The sequence below is a fragment of the Zosterops lateralis genome (assembly GCF_965231275.1).
Source record: "Zosterops lateralis genome assembly, chromosome: 3".
NCBI lineage: Eukaryota > Metazoa > Chordata > Aves > Passeriformes > Zosteropidae > Zosterops > Zosterops lateralis.
The window spans coordinates 114,121,146-114,142,220 of record NC_139764.1 but is presented as its reverse complement, the minus strand read 5'-3'; the positions used below and the strand labels follow the sequence as shown (position 1 = coordinate 114,142,220).

Below are 21,075 nucleotides of genomic sequence, written 5' to 3'. Positions count from 1 at the left end.
ATTAGGAAAGGCAGGTTCCCTTTGCACCCCGAGGGGTTCCCTTGTGCCATATCCTGATTGGGAAAAACCAGGTTCCCTTTCTTGGGAAAATTTCAAAAGTTTAATTTAAAAAACAATTAGGAAGCAGAAATAAAGCAAAATATCAATTAGGAAATGTGGGTTCCCTACGCACCCCGAGGGGTTCCCTTGTTTGGGGAAAAACCAGGTTCCCTTTCCTGGAGAAATTTCAAAATTTGTTTTTTTAATGAAAAAAAACAACAAACAATTAGGAGGCAGAAATAAAGCAAAATATTGATTAGGAAATGTGGGTTCCCCTTCGCACCCTGAGGGGTTCCCTTGTTTGGGGAAAACCAGGCTCGCTTTCTTGGGAAAATTTCAAAATTTGTTTTTTTAATTAAAAAAAACCCAAAACAATTAGGAGGCAGAAATAAAGCAAAAGATCAATTAGGAAAGGCATGTTCCCTTCGCACCCCAAGGGGTTCCCTTGTTCCTTACCCTGATTGGGAAAAACCAGGTTCACTTTCTTGGGAAAATTTCAAAAGTTTAATTTAAAAAAAACCAAACAATTAGGAGGCAGAAATAAAGCAAAATATTGATTAGGAAAGGCAGGTTCCCTTTGCACCCCAAGGGGTTCCCTTGTGCCTTACCCTGACAGGGGAAAAACCAGGTTTCCTTTCTTGGGAAAATTTCAAAAGTTTAATTTTAAAAAACAAACAATTAGGAGGCAGAAATAAAGCAAAAGATCAATTAGGAAATATGGGTTCCCCTTTGCACCCCAAGGGGTTCCCTTGTGCTGTACCCTGATTGAGAAAACCAGGTTCCCTTTCTTGGGGAAATTTCAAAAGTTTAATTTAAAAAAACTAACAATTAGGAGGCAGAAATAAAGCAAAATATTGATTAGGAAAGGCAGGCTCCCTTCGCACCCCAAGGGGTTCCCTTGTGCCTTATCCTTACCAGGTTCCCTTTCTTGGGGAAATTTCAAATGTTTAATTTAAGAAAAAACAAAACAATTAGGAGGCAGAAATAAAGCAAAAGATCCATTAGGGCCAGGTGATTTAAAAGGATCAGTGTGTTACATATTCAATAGACCCTAATGCACGATTCAAACATGCATTTCCTGAGGCTGGAAAATCCCTCCCAGCCCATCCAGTCCAATCTGTGCCCAATCCCCACCTTGTCCCCAAGTGCCACCTCCAGGAATTCCTGGGATCCTCCAGGGATGGGCACCCCAAAGCTCCCTGGGCAGTGCCAAGGCCTGAGCTCCCTTTCCATGGGGAAATTCCTGCTGCTGTCCAAGCTGAGCCTGCCCTGGCCCAGCCTGAGGCCATTTCCCCTTGTCCTGTCCCTGTTCCCTGGGAGCAGAGCCCGAGGCCCCCTGGCTGTCCCCTCCTGGCAGGGACTTGTGCAGAGCCACAAGGTCCCCCCTGAGCCTCCTTTTCTCCAGGCTCAGCCCCTTCCCAGCTCCCTCAGCCCCTCCTGGGGCTCCATTCCCTTCCCCAGCTCCCTCAGCCCCTCCTGGGGCTCCATTCCCTTCCCCAGCTCCCTCAGCCCCTCCTGGGGCTCCATTCCCTTCCCCAGCTCCCTCAGCCCCTCCTGGGGCTCCATTCCCTTCCCCAGCTCCCTCAGCCCCTCCTGGGGCTCCATTCCCTTCCCAGCTCCCTCAGCCCCTCCTGGGGCTCCATTCCCTTCCCCAGCTCCCTCAGCCCCTCCTGGGGGGCTCCAGACCCTTCCCCAGCTCCCTCAGCCCCTCCTGGGGCTCCATTCCCTTCCCCAGCTCCCTCAGCCCCTCCTGGGGGGCTCCAGACCCTTCCCCAGCTCCCTCAGCCCCTCCTGGGGCTCCATTCCCTTTCCCAGCTCCCTCAGCCCCTCCTGGGGCTCCATTCCCTTCCCCAGCTCCCCCAGCCCCTCCTGGGGCTCCATTCCCTTCCCCATCTTTGCCAGGAGCTGTTGGAAGCCGAGGGCACTGAGCTCGTGGTGGGAAGGGGAATGGGATCCAATTTTGGATTTGAGATTTTGGGCAGGAATTGTTCCCTGGCAGGGCGGGCAGGCCCTGGCACAGGGTGCCCAGAGCAGCCCCTGGATCCCTGGCAGTGCCCAAGGCCAGGCTGGACACTGGGACAGTGGGAGGTGTCCCCATGGCTGGGGTGGGATGGGATTTAAGGTCCCTTCCAGCCCAAACCATTCTGGGCTTCTGAGAACGTTTGAGATGAGAGAAGTTTGCACTTTTGAAGCAGCTCTGTGGGGACAGATGTGCTCCTGAAAGCAGAGAGGGGCTGAGCAATGTTCCCTGGTGTTTGGAAGGACAAAACAGAGCAGGGAGGTGCTGCAGTGTCCCATTGCCTGTCCCTGATCCCCTCCCTCACCCCTAACCCACAGAAAAGGCAAATCCCAGGGCAGGGATGCAGAGAGTGTGACAGCCCAGGGAACAGAACTGCCCTGGCATCCAAAATCCCCTTGGAAAGATGTTGGAGCCCTGGGCACTGGGAATTCCATCCTTTCTGTGCTGACAGGCTCTGACCCCCAACAAACACTGCAGTGACCTGAGGCCGTGGAAAAGGCTCCCAAAATTGAGTGACAGCACTGGGACTGTGGGTGTGGGGTTTGGATAGAAATGTGTGATAGCACAGGGTGGGAAACTCAGAGTTTAAGGGTTTAGAATATAGTAAGATATATACAAAGCAAGATGGAGGATTTAGGACAAAGGCTGAGTCCTTTTTCACTTTTTCCTCCATGAGTTTAGGTGGTGTTTTGTAATTGGGTAGAAAAATCTGCATTTCAGGCCACGGGTGTTTGGTTATTGGGTTAAAAATAATTCAGGTGTCATCTCATAATTGGTCAGTTTGTCCTTCAAAGGCCTTGTAGAGAGACACAGACAGAGCCATTTTTCACCTTGTTAGCCAGAACTCACAACTTGTGAGATTGTAACATAGATGAGAATTAATAAACATTTAAATATTAAATAAAAATTAATAAACATCTGATTCTGATCTCCTCGGCAGCACTGAACTCTCCCTGTTGTTATTTCAGGCACCAACAGTAACTAAATATCAAAAACCTCGTGCTGGCAGAAAATTACCTTCATTTCAGTGATCAAAAGCAGCTTCAGGAAAAAAAAAGAAAAGACACTTTCAGAAAGGCAAGATTCCAATAAACTGGAGAAATGTTCCCAAATTCCTGAAAGAATGAGCTCAGGAAGAAACCTGCAATGCCTGAGAGGGATAAAACTACCTGGAATTTGTGTCACTGACTAAACAGAGCAGCTTGAACTGAAGGTCTCTGGAATAATGTCATAAAATAAAACATATTAGGAGAATAAATGGGGGGAAAAGAAAAAAAATATATATTTTAAGTGGTGCGTTTCTGTGTTTTAGGAAAATAATCCAGCCAGAAAAATGTGACTTAACCTGGAAACTGAATCTGGGAAAAAAAAAAAAGTCAGGATGAAAATGGCCACAAAATGAAAACAATGGGAACAACTAAAATCAGAGAGCCAAAACTGCAGAGCCCTGATCCATTCTGGAACAGAATCCCTGCAATGAACCTGGCAAGGTGGGATGGGCACGACACATAATTATTGTATTTAAAATGAGCTGAAACCTCCTGGGTGTGCTCAGGATGCTCATCTGAGCTGAGCAGGCAGCAGGAGGGAAGAGATCCCAAAGAGGGAGAAATTAAAGGTCTGGAAATCAACTGAAAATGAGAGAGAGCAGCCCAGGCTGTGCCAAGGGTAAATTCAAAACCCCTCCAAAGCCCACCACTGCTGGTCTTGCAGTTCAAAAAGTGGGTTTGTTGTCAAAGTGGGAAACTTCCATGTGAGGAATTAGCGAAACTGGAAATGATAAACAGCAGGATATAATGATATCCTTCCAAAGGGTGACAGGAGGAGAGGGAACAGCCTGAGCCTGGACACCAGCAGGGATTTCCCCATGGAAAGGGGGTCAGGCCCTGGAGCTTTGGTGTCCCCAGCCCTGGAGGTGACACTCAGGGCTCTTCTGGGGACTGGGGGGGATTTCCCATCTCCAGAGATCCTGGGGCAGCACCACAGGAGCTGCTCTGCAAGGAGAGCACATCCCAGGGAATTCCAGAGCCAGGGAAGGGATCCCACCCCTCTGTGCCACGGGACATCTCTGCAAGGGCAGAGACCAAGCTCCCATTGTCCCCACGGACCCTGGGATGAGCAAACATCAAACACACAACTCCCAGGATTTCCAGAGAGCCCAGGGAAGGGAGGCTGGGCTGGGATCCTCCTGGACAGGGAGATTCTGGGGGTGAAGTGGGTCAGCAGTCAGGAAGGTGTGGTGTTGGGAAAGATGGGACAGGAAGGACTTATGGATATGATTGTATGGTAAGAAATACTGCAGATTTCTGTAAAATCTGTGAGTGAAATAGGAATGAAAGCCAGTTTTGAGATGTGATCATGGCAGGCAGGAAAACGGTGATGAGCTGGAGATGGGTTGAAAGACAGGAAAACAAAAGACTCAAGAATGTTGCCTTTCCACCCTGCCAAAGGCATCAGGGAACAAGGGCATAATAAAAGCAGTCTTTTAGAGTTTAGAATATAAAATGATAATACAGTAGTTCTTAGGGCTACAGGCAAAGTTTGTAGGTTTTGTATCTTGCACATGTTGGTCACTGTAAATTAGAATATTCAACACAAAAAGAGATAGAATGGATTGTAACAAGGAGATCGCCCTCTTCTCTTTACTCTCTTGCCTCTCCCCTTTCTCCCCCTACTCTCTCCTCTCTCTCTCTCTCCCCATTCTCTCTTTAGGGCTTTGCTCCAGCCCAGGCTGGTGGCTGAAGGCAAAGCCCTCTTTACCCACCACCCTTGGAATAATAAACCCCCGTGTTTCTAGAACATCTCAGCTCTGCAGAGTTCCTTGTCCCTGCCATCCATGGAAATTACTACAATGTGGGAAAGCAAAGCAGCACAATCCCAGTGCTCAGAAGAAACCCAGGAGGAGGGAAGAGCTGAGGCAGAGCTCAGGAGGCTCCTCCCCACAGCAGATTTTGGGCTGGGGCAGGCACATCCCCAGTTCCTCCTCCCTGGCAGCCCTGGATGGATCAGTGAAGTGGCTCCAGGAGCACCTGGGGGCTGAGGGGGCCTGACACCCACCACACCCTCTGGGAAGGTGAAAACAGGACTGGGCTCTGCTCCTCCATCTGCTCCTTCCAGTGCCTGCCCCAGGCTGCCTGTCCTGCAAGGGGAAAGGAGCAGCTGTGTGCAATTCCCCATCTTGCTCAGGGTTTTACAGGACACTCTTTCACCACCAGCTCTGTGTCCTCACCCTGCAGGATTTGGGATCTGGGTCAGCTCCATCACCCCAGAGCTGCTGCAGACAGGGGGGAAAGGAGCTGGGCCCAGCAGTCAGCAGGGCTGGGAGCAGCCTGGGGGCAATGGGAGGTGTCACCCCACCCATGGGTGGGCTCTGAGGTCCCTTCCCACCCAAACCCTCCTGGGATTCCACCTCAAGCTGGAATTACAGACAGAGAAGGTGCAGAGAGCCTCAGGGGGAAGCAGAAGATTCACGGGAGCCTCCAAGATCCTCAGAGCAGGGAAATGGTGACAACTGGGACATTCCCAGTGGAAAATCAGCCATCAAGTGCTCCATTTAAAGAGAAGTTCTCCATTTAAAGACCCTCTTGAACTCTGGGGCTGGGAGAGATTGACCCTCTGGGATTGTGGGACTGGGAGCGATTGTCCCTCTGGAATTCTGGGGCTGGGAGGGATTGACCCTCTGGAATTCTGGAGCTGAGAGGGATTGTCCCTCTGGAATTCTGGGGCTGGGAGAGATTGACCCTCTGGAATTCTGGGGCTGAGAGGGATTGTCCCTCTGGAATTCTGGGGCTGGGATGGATTGACCCTCAGGAATTCTGGGGCTGAGTGGGATTTGCCCTCTGGAACTCTGGGGCTGGGAGAGATTGACTCTCTGGGGTTGTGGGACTGGGAGGGACTGTCTCTCTGGAACTCTGGGGCTGGGAGGGATTGACCCTCTGGAATTCTGGGGCTGGGAGGGATTGACCCTCTGGAATTCTGGGGTTGGGAGGGATTGTCCCTCTGGAATTCTGGGATTTACAGCAGAGCTCCAGCTCAGCGGAAAGGTCATGGAATCAGAAAAAATAAAATAAAACAAGATAAAAATAAAATAAAATAAAATAAATTTTAAAAAAAAAATTTAAAAAAAAAAAAAAGCCTCCAGAACTGAAGACAACAAAGCCAGGAAAGGAAGTGGATTCCTGAGGAGTACTCACATCTGAGCTTGTCCAGGATCTTCCCCCCACACATGGTGGCCAGCATGGCTTTGACCGAGAACACCGTCAGTTTCCCGTGGCCCTCGCTGCAGGGAGAAACACAGTCAGCAATTCCCACCGGGAATGGGAGCAGAGACAGCAATTCCCACCGGGAATGGGAGCAGAGACAGCAATTCCCACCGGGAATGGGAGCAGAGACAGCAATTCCCACCGGGAATGGGAGCACACACAGCCCTCGGGGCAGGGAGAAACACAGTCAGCAATTCCCACCGGGAATGGGAGCACACACAGCCCTCGGGGCAGGGAGGGAACCACAAATAATGACAATTACAGCAATAACAAACACCTTCAGTGAGTGCTGTCCTGTCGGTAACTGGAATTCAACGGGCTGGGCAGGGAATTGGGGCTGGCAGGGAAAATCCCAGGATGGGGAAAGCACAGGGTGAGTGTGGGGAGAGCTGGAAAAGCAAAATTATCCTGAAGGGGGTCCCTGAGAGAGCTGGAGAGGGGCTTTGGACAAGGGTATGAGGGACAGGGAATGGTTTGGGTGGGAAGGGACCTCAAAGCCCATCCTGTCCCACCCCAGCCATGGCAGGGACACCTCCCACTGTCCCCAATGTCCAACCTGGCCTTGGGCACTGCCAGGGATCCAGGGGCTGCTTTGGGCACCCTGTGCCAGGGCCTGCCCACCATCCCAGGGAGCAATTCCTGCCCAAAATCCCAGATAAATCTCCCCTTTTCCAGCTTCAAGCCATTCCCTGTGTCCTGTCCCTCTGTCCCTTGTCCCCAGCCCCTCCCCAGCTCTCCTGGAGCCCCTTCAGGCCCTGCCAGGGGCTCTGAGCTCTCCCTGGATCCTTCTCCTGTCCAGGGGAGCCCCCCCAGCTCTCCCAGCCTGGCTGCAGAGCAGAGGGGCTCCAGCCCTGGAGCAGCTCCGGGGCTCCTCTGGACTCTCTCCAGCAGCTCCAGGGCCTTGTGCTGTTGTCCCCAGGGCTGGGGCAGCTCTGCAGGTGGGAAATCACCTCAGCACAGGGGCACAATCCCCCCTCCCTGCTGCCCACGCTGGGGGATCAGCCCAGGGCAAAGCTCACCTCAAACTCAAAGCTCCCCAAATCAGCCTCAGCCCTTTCCCCTTTTACAGACACTCATTTTATATCAAAGGAAGGTTCAGCTTGGAGTGAGTTCCCAGGAAAAGCCAAGCCCAAAGCCATCAGTGTCTCCTCCCAGGACACAGCCTTGGAGAGCTCTGCTGGTGCCCCCAGACCCTGATCCTGCTCCTGTGTTTATAAATCACCCCAAACTCCCCCCTGCCCTGTGCCAGGGGAGCAGCTCCTGAGGAGTCTGCCCGACCCTCTGTGCCACTGCCACTCCCCCTCAACTCCAGCAGAGGGAAAAGGGCAGAACCTTCCACAGGACCTTGAATCTCCTGGAAGCACCAGGACTGGAAGCACAGCTGGGGACTGGTTTAAATCAGGGCAGGCCTGTGAGGCTCCTTCCTCACCCTCACCCTCCTCCTCCAGCCTGGGTGTGCAGCAGCTCCCACGGCAGGGATGTGTGTGGTTTCTGCGCTGATCCCACTCCAGATGTGCCAGGGGCCATTCCAGCTGTGCCAGAGCCCATTCCAGCTGTGCCAGGGGCCATTCCAGCTGTGCCAGAGCCCCAGTTTCCCCTCAGGCCCCCAGGCAGGCAGAATTCCCAGGAAAGGCATTGCCCTGGATCCCTGGCAGTGCCCAAGGCCAGGTGGGAGCATCCTGGCACAGAGGGAGGTGTCCCTGCCATGGCAGGGGTGGCACTGGGTGAGGGGACAGTCCCTTCCCACCCAGAGCACTCCAGGACTCTGGGGTTGTGCCTGTCCAGGGGAGTGTTCAGTGTTCTGGTGGTTCTCTGTGAGAACTCTGGGACATTCCAGCAGCCCAGGGAGGCAATTCCAGCCTGGGTGGGGATTTTTATAAACCCTTTCCTGCCCAGCTCCTGCTCAGCCCTGCTCTGCCTCACCCCAGCCCCTGCCCCTGCTGGGATCCAGGTGATCCAGAAGGAGCTCAGCAAGAAACCTGCAATGCCTGAGAGAGATAAAACTACCTGGAATTTGTGTCACTGACTAAACAGAGCAGCTTGAACTGAAGGCCTGAACTGAAGGCCTCTGGAATCATGTTATAAAATAAAATATATTAGGAGAAAAATGAGGGAAAAGAAAAAAAATATTTAAAATGGTACATTTCTGTATTTTAGGAAAATAATCCAGCCAGAAAAATTAGACTTAACCTGGAAACTGAACCTGGGAAAAAAAAAAAAAAAGTCCCTCAGGGAGCAGAATTGACATTCCACAACCCTGGGCACACTCATCCTGCTCACAGAACAGCCCCTGAGGCTGCAGCTCTTTTCAGAGAGCAGAAGTGACACCCCACAGCCCTGGGCACACTCCCCTGCCCCAGAGCAGGCACCCAGGGCAGACACACACAGGACAGACACACACAGAACAGGCACACACAGGGCAGACACACACAGGACAGACACACACAGAACAGGCACACACAGGACACACACAGGGCAGACACACACAGGACACACACAGGACAGACACACACAGGGCAGGCACACACAGGGCAGATACACAGGGCAGACACACACAGGACAGACACACACAGGACAGACACACAGGGCAGACACACACAGGACAGACACACACAGGGCAGACACACACAGGGCAGACACACACAGGGCAGACACACACGGGGCAGACACACACAGGGCAGACACACACAGGGCAGACACACACGGGGCAGACACACACGGGGCAGACACACACAGGACAGACACACACGGGGCAGACACACACGGGGCAGACACACACGGGGCAGACACACACAGGACAGACACACACAGGGCAGGCACACACAGGACAGACACACACAGGACAGACACACAGGACAGGCACACACAGGACAGACACACAGGACAGGCACACACAGAGCAGACACACAGAGAGCAGACACACAGAACAGGCACACAGGACAGGCACACAGGGCAGACACACACAGGACAGACACACAGGACAGACACACACAGGGGGCAGACACACACAGGGCAGACACACACAGGGGGCAGACACACACAGGGGGCAGACACACACAGGGCAGACACACACAGGGGGCAGACACACACAGGGGGCAGACACACACAGGACAGACACACACAGGGGGCAGACACACACAGGGGGCAGACACACACAGGGCAGACACACACAGGGGGCAGACACACACAGGGGGCAGACACACACAGGGCAGACACACACAGGACAGACACACACAGGGCAGACACACACAGGGGGCAGACACACACAGGACAGACACACACAGGGCAGACACACACAGGGCAGACACACACAGGGCAGACACACACAGGACAGACACACACAGGGCAGACACACACAGGACAGACACACACAGGACAGACACACACAGAACAGACACACAGGGCAGACACACACAGGGCAGGGACACAGGACAGACACACACAGGGCAGACACACACAGGACAGACACACAGAACAGACACACACAGAACAGACACACAGGGCAGACACACACAGGACAGACACACAGAACAGACACATAGGGCAGACACACAGAACAGGCACACACAGGGCAGATACACACAGGACAGACACCCAGGACAGACACACAGAACAGACACACAGAACAGGCACACAGAACAGGCACACACAGGGCAGACACACAGAACAGACACATAGGGCAGACACACAGAACAGGCACACACAGGGCAGATACACACAGGACAGACACCCAGGACAGACACACAGAACAGACACACAGAACAGGCACACAGAACAGGCACACACAGGGCAGACACACAGAACAGACACACAGAGCAGACACACAGGACAGACACACAGAACAGACACATAGGGCAGACACACAGGACAGACACCCAGGACAGACACACAGAACAGACACACAGAACAGGCACACAGAACAGGCACACAGAACAGGCACACACAGGGCAGACACACAGAACAGACACATAGGGCAGACACACAGGACAGACACCCAGGACAGACACACAGAGCAGACACACAGGGCAGACACACAGAACAGGCACACAGGAGGCAGCACTGGCCTGTCATAGGCTGCTATGATGAAGTTGAGCAGCAGGCTGATGGACTGCTCCACGCTGATCTGGTGTGTGGAGGGCAGGCGCTTGTTGAGCTGGTAGTAGATGGAGGAGATGATGGTCTCCAGGCGGGACACGTTGATCTCCGTGCTGTGCTCCAGCGTGTTCAGCCCGTTGTCCCTGAAGGCTTCAATCATGTTCCAGATGTCAACCAGGTGCACTGAAAACACAGGAAAAGGAGTTAACTCCTGTTCTGCCAGGCATGCAAACCCCTGGGATGGCACTGTGAGCTCTCCCTTGGCAGGAGCAGCTGCTGTGCACAGAGAGAGGCTCTGAGCTCACCCTCAGCTCTGTGGGGCACAGCAGGGCCCAGGTGTGGCTTCAATTCCACCCTTCAGCACCTGGGCCTGGCAGAACAGCTCCTGAAGGAGCAGAGCCCTCCCCCTGAGCACGCTGTGCTTTAGCCACCTGCCAGAAGTGCTGCCTGGGAGGGTGGGCAGGCCCTGCCTGTGGCTGCCCCTGGAGCCCAGGCTGGGCATTGGGACAGTGGGAGGTGTCCCTGCCATGGCTGGGGTGGGATTTAAGGTCCCTTCCCAAACCCAAACCATTCAGGGATCTGATGATGCTCTGAACCCGCTACAAAATGTTCACAGTGATTTTCAACACCCTGAAGCTGACTCCTTGTCTTGGTTTGCACAGACAGGTGTGTGCCAGGGAAAGCTAGAGCCTCCCTTGGAATGGAGGATGTGAACCCCCTCCCTCGGGATTATTATAGTTTTGAAATTAAGGGGCTTCAGGCAAAGATATGGGAATAGAAATAACAGTTCTTTACTGGCAATATTTAAAAAAATACAAATGTAGTAGCACAAAAAAGCAAACAAAAAGAAAACCCTGCCAGAGTGAGAACACTCCTGCCCCCCTGTTGCTCAGGGTGTCGGTGTCAGCCCAGATCAATCCTCCTGCAGGGCCAGATGTGGTTCTGTGGGAGCAGAGATGATCCTGTAGAAGGGCCCAGTGGTGCTGAGCTGGGTCTGGGCTCCCTCTGGGAATCCAAACAGGCTGTGCTGGGGCTCTGAATGCCAGGTTTGATCCAGGTGGGAATGCTGGGCTCCTCCCCCTGGGTGGAGCATCTCCCCGTGGGCTGATGGAATTGTCTCAGCCCTGCAGTGAGCCTGGATGGGCCATGGACAGCAGAGATCCCCCTTGCTGAGGGTTAGACAACTGTTATTCCTACTCCCATTTCTTTGCCTGAAAGCCCCTAATTACAAAATTATAATAATTCAGAGAAAAGGAGTTTACACCCTCCGTTCCAAGGGAAGCTCCAGCTTTCCCTGGCAAACACCTGTCTGTCAAACCAAGACACCCCTGCAGGGAGGATGGGTCCTGGCAGGGATAAAGAACCCTGCCCCGGCTGGTTTAACAGCTGCCCATGAACAGAAGACACCCACCCCCTTCCCCCTGGGGTCAGGAGATAAAAAACAACACCTGGTTTCAATAGACTGGGAATAAATACAACTTTTGGTCATATATTTCAACCCAAGACACTCGTGGAGTATCGATGGAGGAACTTGATGTTCCAGTTAAACTCTGACTGTTTCCAGTTGATCCAGTTCCCAAACCCAGAGCAGAGTGTTTTATAAACACGGGTCTGGGCTCCAAACGTTCCCCTGAATTTCCCTGCTGTGTCTAAGGAGTGTAAACAACGTGCACAAAACCTTCTCCAAACCACAGCCAGTGATCTGCAGAACCACATTAAACAACATTTTGAAATGTTTCCAAGCTTTGAGGTTTGCAGCGGAGTGGAGGAGACATCTGAGGATCAGCAGCCACCCAAAGTGAACGTGCCCCTGCACCCAGAGCAGGGACAGGGTGAAATTCCCTCCTGGATCTGCCCACGGAAGGCTCTGCAGTCACTGTGAGCTCCTGCCTTGTATTTCTCCCAAAAAAAACCCCCAAGGACCAAAGGCTCTGCTCCTGGAGCAGCCTGTGAGCACAGAGAGCCCCATCCCAAATCCAGGGGTGGCAAAGGGCCCAGGGCTGGGGAGGGGCACCAGAGCCCTGTGCAGAGTCTGCAACTGGGATTGCTCTGTGCTCCCTGCTGGAAATCACAGTTCTAATCCTAAACCTAATCCTAAACCTGGCACTGCTCTGTGCTCCCTGCTGGAAATCACAGTTCTGATCCTAAACCTGGAACTGGGATTGCTCTGTGCTCCCTGCTGGAAATCACAGTTCTAATCCTAAACCTAAACCTGGAACTGGCACTGCTCTGTGCTCCCTGCTGGAAATCACAGTTCTAATCCTAAACCTGGCACTGCTCTGTGCTCCCTGCTGGAAATCACAGTTCTAATCCTAAACCTGGCACTGCTCTGTGCTCCCTGCTGGAAATCACAGTTCTAATCCTAAACCTGGAACTGCTCTGTGCTCCCTACTGGAAATCACAGTTCTAATCCTAATCCTGGCACTGGCACTGCTCTGTGCTCCCTGCTGGAAATCACAGTTCTAATCCTAAACCTGGAACTGGCACTGCTCTGTGCTCCCTGCTGGAAATCACAGTTCTGATCCTAAACCTGGCACTGCTCTGTGCTCCCTGCTGGAAATCACAGTTCTAGTCTTCCTCAGGCCAGAGCAGTTGTTGTACCCAGGATTTGGGTTCTCCTGCTGTGCCCAGCTCAGCACAGGCAGGTGCCTCCTGCTCACCTGGGCCTCCCCTGTGCCCTGGGAGCTGTGCAAGGGCAGAGCCCACGGCAGAGGAGGGGAAAAGCTGCCCTGCACAGAGCTCCCCGTGGGCACTGATGTCACACAGGGACAGTCCCTGCCTGGCACTGTCCCTGTGCTCACTGGGGGCTCCCCAGGAGGAAACAGCCCCTCACACAGCCTGACACCATCCACACCCAGCTCTGAGGGCAACCAAACACCACAGCTGCCCTTGGACTTCATGTTCTGAGCATTAAAGGATAAAAGTGAAGATATCACAGAGTATTGGACAGGGATTGCTGCCCCTTTCTGATCACAAATTTAATTATATATTTGTCTGGGGTTCAATACGAGGTGTATTTTATTCCAATCTGTTCAAAGTAGTTCAGGAGGTGTTTCTTTCTTTATCTCTTCCATGACCCACCCCTCATAACTCCAGGGGATCTTCTGGAGTTAAACCAGCTGTGTCACTGTTCTTTATCCCTCCAGGCCCATCCTCCCCCAGGGGATCTCTGCTGTCCAGGGCCCATCCAGGCTCACTGCAGGGCTCAGACAATTCCATCAGCCCACGGGGAGATGCCCCACCCAGGGGGAGGAGCCCGGAATTCCCACCTGGATCAAACCTGGCATTCAGAGCCCCAGCACAGCCTGTTTGGATTCCCAGAGGGAGCCCAGACCCAGCTCAGCACCACTGGGCCCTTCTACAGGATCATCTCTGCTCCCACAGAACCACATCTGGCCCTGCAGGAGGATTGATCTGGGCTGACACCAACAGCCTGAGCAACAGGGGGTCAGCAGTGTTCTCACTCTGGCAGGGTTTTCCTTTATTTTTTTTTTTTTGCTTGGTTGGTTTTTTTGTGCTACAACATTTGTATTTTTAACATTCCTAGCAAAGAACTGTTACTCCTATTGCCAAATCTTTGCCTGAAGCCCCTTAATTTCAAAAATATAATAATCCCGAGGGAGGGGGTTCACATCCTCCATTCCAAGGGAGGCTCCAGCTTTCCCTGGCACACACCAGTCTGTCCAAACCAGGACAATACTAAATTTAAGTGCCAGCTGGCAGGGCCTGCCCAGGGCTCCCCCTGCCCTGCCAGGGCTGGGTGCAGTGTCTGAGGCAGGGGCAGGGTGAGGTGAGGAGGATGAGGAGGGCACCACTCACGGTTGCACCTCTTCTGCACGAAGCGCAGCTTGCAGGCGGTTCTGTACGTCGAGAGCCGGATCACGTCGAAGTTCTGGGCTCCTGCAACAAAAAGAAAAAAGGTTTGGGCCTTTGTTTCCATCTGAAACGGGGATGAACCCTGTTGTTCACCTGATGCTGCCTAGAGGAGGGCTTGGAAAAAGGCTCGAGTGTGTCCTCACATGGTGGATTGTGCTTTTTACTGACCCAGAGATCTCAGAGGTGTTTTAAACACTTTTATTCCACTTTCAGTCTCATGAGAAGGGTGAGACAGTACAGATGTTACAGTTCACACCATCACAATCAGAAGCCAAATTATTTCCTAATTACAATCCATTATAAGTGGTTTTGGTCTATCAGCTTTTGCCACACGATGCCATTAATGCCTTAAAGCCTTTAAACAATCTAAAATCACCCCTGGTGGGTCCTACTGCAATGCACCTTTCACAGTTCTATTTCTCCAAAGTATCCAGTCTTATTTGACACTTTGAAACTCATTTCTAGCTCAATTTCTCTCTCAACAATGTCTGTCCTATTCCTAGGGCATTTCTAAGTCAGCACTTCTCACCTCAAAGTCTGCACACAGATCCAGACTGTGTGAGCCACTGTCAGGCTTTGAGAATTCCCTACAAACCCACTCCCCACACTCACACACAGCACACCTGGGGGGATTGTGCTAGTGTGTATTGCCATAATACTAAGCCTTCTGATGATTGTTTACATATTTTCCTTTAGAGTCTCTCAAAACAATCAAATATTGTTTTCATTCCTCTCGGTGACAGACTTCAGGATTGACCACTGGGGTCACAGAGGTGTTCCTCTCACTGACCAATCCTTGACCAAATCCCAAATATATATAAACCCTAAATCATAATAAACTGCCTTCTTTTCCTGCTTCTACCTGACGGGTGAGTGTGGTTCTTTTCGTGTCCCTGACTGTGACACCTGTGCCCAGGTGATTCCCCACCTGCAGAGCTGCCCCAGCCCTGGGGACAACAGCACAAGGCCCTGGAGCTGCTGGAGAGAGTCCAGAGGAGCCCCGGAGCTGCTCCAGGGCTGGAGCCCCTCTGCTCTGCAGCCAGGCTGGGAGAGCTGGGGGGGCTCCCCTGGACAGGAGAAGGATCCAGGGAGAGCTCAGAGCCCCTGGCAGGGCCTGAAGGGGCTCCAGGAGAGCTGGAGAGGGACTGGGGACAAGGGACAGAGGGAGAGGACACAGGGAATGGCTTGAAGCTGGAAAAGGGGAGATTCAGATGGGATTTTGGGCAGGAATTGTTCCCTGGGATGGTGGGAAGGGGCTGGGATGGAATTCCCAGAGAATTCCCTGGATCCCTGGCAGTGCCCAAGGCCAGGCTGGACACTGGGACAGTGGGAGGTGTCCCTGCCAGGGCTGGGGTGGCACTGGATGGGATTTAAGGCCCTTTCCCCCCCAGACCACTCCAGGATTCCACACCAGTGCTGCTCTGGAAACAAAGCAGTATAAATGTGTAGTTTTAAGCCAGAGCTCCCCCAGTCTGTAACTGGAATTAAGGCCACGCTGGCCCAAAGCAGGGACTCCCCTCAGCCCTGAGCCCTTGCAGGACAGCAAGACAATGGGATGTCGTGCAAACACAAATTCTTAACTCTCCCAGAGGATGATCCTGCACAAATCAGCCCTCAAACCATTTCTCCAGTCACACCAGCATTGCAGGGCTATTTTTTTAATCTTTTTTTTAAGGCCAAAGGTGCTCTGTCTGTTGTCATTATTCATTTAAATAGTTGTCCACAAACCTTAGACACTGGCAAAGGTGAGAGAGGTGAACATCTCCCAAGGAAGGAGCTCCCCAAGGCCTGGGGATAAACCTCAGACCCTTCCCAGGCAGTTGTGCCTCCCCTTGGACATTTCTCCTCCTGCAGGAGCCCCCTGGCTGTGGGACAGGACAGGGATGATGTGGTGCAGCTGTCACAGTGAAGCTCCAGGGAGGAATCAATGACATCATGTCTCCACATTTCCTACTCACTCATTTCCATGAACAGCTGCCTCTTCTCTGCCATGGTCCTCCTCCTCTTCCCACTCTCCTCGATCATTCTGGAGACAAAAATGGCAAAAAAAAAAACCTGTTTGTGTTGGAATTGCTGTTCCAAGAGCAGCTTGCTGTGAACAGGATTGTGTCCCTCGGGGGAACAGTCTGTCTCTGTTTGGGAATTCCAGGACAGACAGACAGACAGACACCTCTCCTCATGATCCCACTGCACACACAGACACCTCAGGCTTGTGAACACCTCCCAAGGCACAGCAAACATTAATTCTCAACACTTGAACTGCTTCAGTCTGGAGAGCTCAGAGCTGCATTAACACCTGCAGAAACACCCCAGAAATAATCCCTTTGTGTCCCAAGGGGTTTTGTTTGTAAAACACAGACCCAGTCAGGGCTCTCAGAGCCAAAAAAAGGGGGAGATGCTGCATGTTAGGGATGTTGGGGGTCAGGAGGAACAAGCTCACCCCATTCCTCTTCCCTGCAGGAACACTGAACCCTTCAGCTTGGAAAAGACCTCCCAGGATTTGTGGGGATGGCGGGATTGGCTTTAAACGAAACTTGTTAAAATTCACTTAACTTTGAACCCCGACACCCGAGGTCAAGAGGGATTTGTCAGGGAAACAAAGAACTTCCAACTAATGAAGCTGGAAATAAACCCAGTTTGGTGACAGAGGCCTCCCTTTCCTAGAAAAACAGATTAAAAGAGTGACAGGAGCAAGGAGGAGTTTGTACCCCAAGGGAAGGGGGCACAAGGACAGTCCAGCAGCTCTCAGGGCTTATTTCACTACACAGTCCTAAAAGATGCCAAATTTCAGTTCATTACAGCAAAAAAAAGGCAAGTTAATTCAGCATCAGTGTAAAATTTAACTTATAATTCAACTAATGGTCACATTATTCTTCTGTTACCAAATTCACCAACTTAAAAACCATTAAATGTAGGGGTTTTTATGTGTTTAACCCCCCAAAAAAGACAAAAACCCCAAACAATTGTACAGCTCCATGCAGAGGCAGAGGAGGCAGCTGGCTCAGTCCCCTCAGGCCAGGCTGCAGGAGGAGCAGCACAAGTCGTGCCTTGGCACTCACACACCTCCCTGAGGATCAATCCCTGGGCAGAGCTCAGCACTTCCCCATTTCCTGCAGCAATCCCAGAGCCTGGAACCCACCGAACAACAACCACCCGGGCTCTGACCCCAAAATTCATTGCATTTCCTTGGGTTTTCCTACTTCAGAAAGCCACAGGCTCAGAACCAACGTGCTGCTGTGTCTTCATTGATTTATATATTTTTTTTTTTACAGGAAAAAGCCTCAGTGGCATTTTTTAAATGACTTGTAAAAGTTGAGGGGTTTTAGGCACACCAAACTTCCAATCCCATCTCATTCTCCACAAAGCACCTGAGAGAACCACGACTCCTTCTCTCTTTCCCTGGAAATTCCTCATTCATGGAATCCCAGAGTGGTTTGGGTGGGAAGGGACATGAAATCCCATCCAGTGCCACGGCAGGGACACGTCCCACTGTCCCAGGGTGCTCCAGCCTGGCCTGGGGCACTGCCAGGGATCCAGGACAGGAGCTCCAGGTCATTCCCAGTGCCTGGACAGGCTCCCAAGGCTGCCACACACAATTCCTGGATGAAGAACTCAGAGGGACCCAGACAGACACAATTCCATCTCACGGGAGTTCAGTGTCACCCTCTGCAAGGAAAAGGAGGGACTGAGCTCTTTTGAGTTGCCCCTGAAATGAGACCTGAGTGAGGGATCTGCTCTCTCCATGATCCCAAAATCCTTCAGTAGGAAAAGCCCCCCCAGATCACCGAGTCCATCCTGATCCGCACCTTGTCCCAGAGCACTGAGAGCCACCTCCAGGAATTCCCTGGACATCTCCACCTTCCTGGGCAGTGCCAAGGCCTGAGCTCCCTTTCCATGGGGAAATTCCTGCTGCTGTCCAAGCTGAGCCTGCCCTGGCCCAGCCTGAGGCCATTTCCCCTTGTCCTGTCCCTGTTCCCTGGGAGCAGAGCCCGAGGCCCCCCGGCTGTCCCCTCCTGGCAGGGACTTGTGCAGAGCCACAAGGTCCCCCCTGAGCCTCCTTTTCTCCAGGCTCAGCCCCTTCCCAGCTCCCTCAGCCCCTCCTGGGGCTCCGTTCCCTCCCCAGCTCCCTCAGCCCCTCCTGGGGGGCTCCAGACCCTTCCCCAGCTCCCTCAGCCCCTCCTGGGGCTCCAGACCCTTCCCCAGCTCCCTCAGCCCCTCCTGGGGGGCTCCAGACCCTTCCCCAGCTCCCTCAGCCCCTCCTGGGGGGCTCCAGACCCTTCCCCAGCTCCCTCAGCCCCTCCTGGGGCTCCAGACCCTTCCCCAGCTCCCTCAGCCTCTCCCCCATCTCCTGCCTGGCTAAAAGGAGCAGGTTTGTAGCTCAGCCCTGGACCTGCCCCCCAGACCCATCCAAGGCACTCTCTGGACTCAGGAGCTGCTTTTTTCCTGCTCCAGCCTGAGAGAGGAAACACCTCGGGGATGTCTGGGCAGGGCCTCACCCTCTGAACAGAGCAGGGAGAGAACCCAGCAAAGGGAACACAGAATTGTTCAGGCTGGAAAAACCCCCAGAGCCCATTGAGCCCAACCATCCCCAGCACTGCCCAGGCCACCAGTGTCCCCTGTCCCCAAGTGCCACATCCACAGGGCTTTAACCCCCTCCAGGGATGGGGAATCCAAACCTCCCTGGGCAGCTGTGCCAGGGCTGGAGAGCCTTTCCAGGGAGGAATTGTCCCCCATATCCAACCTGGGCCTGCCCTGGCACAGCCTGAGGCCATTTCCTCTCCTCCTGCCCCAGTTCCCTGGGAAAAGAGCCCAACTGCCACATCAGTGCCAAATATTTGGGAAAGTGGTGGAAATTAGGCTGTATGAGAATAATGGACAAACCTGTTTTCAATCCCTGAACCATCAGGCACAGGAGGATCCCCCGGTGATGAGGCTGGGAAGAAGGAAGATGGGGAGCTTTTCTCAAGCTCAAAACAGGAGTGAACCAAACCCACAAGAACTGCAACTATGTTTGGGATGCAAATTACAGTGCTCAGCTCCCAAAACAGGGAAGGGAGAGAGCAGCTGGGCCTGAGCTGGTTTGGTTTGTTAGGCTGGGCTCTTTGAAGGGGGTGGAGAGGCTGGTTTTAGGTTTTGGTGGGGATTTTTGGGGTTGGCTTTGTTTGTTTGTTTGCTGGCTCCTTGCTTGTTTAAAAAACTGCAGCAAAACCCATGAGCAAAGAGCCAGGAAACACAACATGGGCTGATGTGGCAGCCAGGAATTCCTGCGGGAGCTGCTCACAGGAGGGGAAAGCTCTCAAATACAGAATCCCAGGATGGCTTTGGGTTGGAGGGACCTGGGCAGGGCAGGGACACCTCCCACTGTCCCAGGCTGCTCCCAGCTCTGTCCAGCCTGGCCTGGGGCACTGCCAGGGCCAGGAATGCAGTTATTGGCAATTCCTTGTTGAAAAGCAAAGTTCAGCCAAAAGCAGAAGATGATGCAGTACCTCGGAAAAGTGCAGCTGATGGAAACTTCCAAAGTTTTCTCATTTCCCTCCATCCTTTCACCTTCTCCCCTTTCCAGCAGCTCCAACACTTGTGTGGCCTCAGGAACACCCTCTGACAGAGTTGACAGCACAGACAATTCCTAAATCCCACACCAACTACTGGGGGAAATCCTACATTCAGCCACCATCAGAAACAGCTTTAATAAACTCACATTTTTCTTGTTTCCCTTGTTTTTTCCCTCCTTGTTTCTCTCCCAGTGCTCTGTCCCAGCACAGGAGGTGAGATTTGGGGTCCTGGCTGCAGGGAGATCCCCAGAGAGCCCTGGCTGTGCCCCCTTGGTTTGTTTTATTGAATTTTGTTTCATCCTGTCAGGAACATTCTGACCTTTAGGGTTTAGTGACCGTGTGCAGACATTGGTTTGCCCTAAGCAGCATCAGCCAAAGGCAGGAGCAGAGAAAGGAAAGTTCATTTATCAGTTATTAAATCTGACTCAGTTCAGATTCTTGGTGTTGCAGGTCATTAGCAGAAATAATGTTTGATGTCACTGATTAAAGTGCAGGTGCTGCAGGAGGATAAAACTGTGCCCATACCTATTTATGGTCAGAAATAAGTTGTAATTAAAATCAATCAGAAAACCACTCTGGGACATGGCTGTGCTTGACACAGGGAAGGAGCTTCAGTGACTTTCTGCCATTTTTTTCTGACTTTCTTCATTTTTTTTCTGCCATTCCTGGTGTTTCAAGGAAAAGCTTTCCTCCCTTGTCAGTTCACTCACTCTTAAATATGTAACTTCAACAAACAACATGACTGGGATGAAGATACTGGATAAAACTTGAGGCCAAACCTGTGCTGGCAGAAAAAGTTACTGGTGTCCATCTGCTTTGGCACTTCTGAACTTGTCTGTCTTCAACTGACATTTGATTGAAATCATCTAAAATAACTCTGAACTGTCATAAATGTTTTGTTCAAGTATAAAATTAAACTTATGAAATAGAGGTGCTTGCATTCGTTCATCTCAGATTTCAATAAAACCATGAAGAATTTTTCCTTTTCTCTCCTAATTTGAACAAGGACCCCACAATGACTGATTTAATCCCCTCCTCTCCCTCTGTCTATCCAAAATATCTGAGGCTCTTACTCATTTCTTTCTTCTCCTGGTTCATATTCCGAATCCCTTTCCTCAACAGTCAAAGATAATTAATCGAAAATACTCCTTTGTTCCCCTGTGCCTTTTCCTGGGAAAAGGAGTGACCTAGAAATTGTTTCAGGGGGACACATCTGACTCCTGGAAGGGAT

The 21,075-nt window shown here is 52.2% G+C and overlaps 2 protein-coding genes across 2 annotated transcripts in view; one reads left to right on the top strand and one right to left on the bottom strand.

Annotated features, from left to right (window-relative positions):
• Positions 1-21,075, top strand: part of KHK (ketohexokinase) — a 205,130-nt gene that overhangs the window by 104,896 nt on the left and 79,159 nt on the right. The gene's annotated exons all lie outside the window — the stretch shown is intronic.
• Positions 1-21,075, bottom strand: part of DTNB (dystrobrevin beta) — a gene marked incomplete at its 3' end in the record, with an annotated part of 117,371 nt that overhangs the window by 86,483 nt on the left and 9,813 nt on the right. The window contains exons 3-6 of the mRNA XM_083857675.1: positions 16,251-16,318; positions 14,236-14,316; positions 10,386-10,599; positions 6,253-6,338 (exon numbers count right to left, since the gene is read on the bottom strand). Coding sequence (XP_083713801.1) covers positions 6,253-6,338; positions 10,386-10,599; positions 14,236-14,316; positions 16,251-16,317 — 448 coding nt within the window. The 5' untranslated portion in view covers position 16,318. The remainder of the gene's footprint in view (positions 1-6,252; positions 6,339-10,385; positions 10,600-14,235; positions 14,317-16,250; positions 16,319-21,075) is intronic.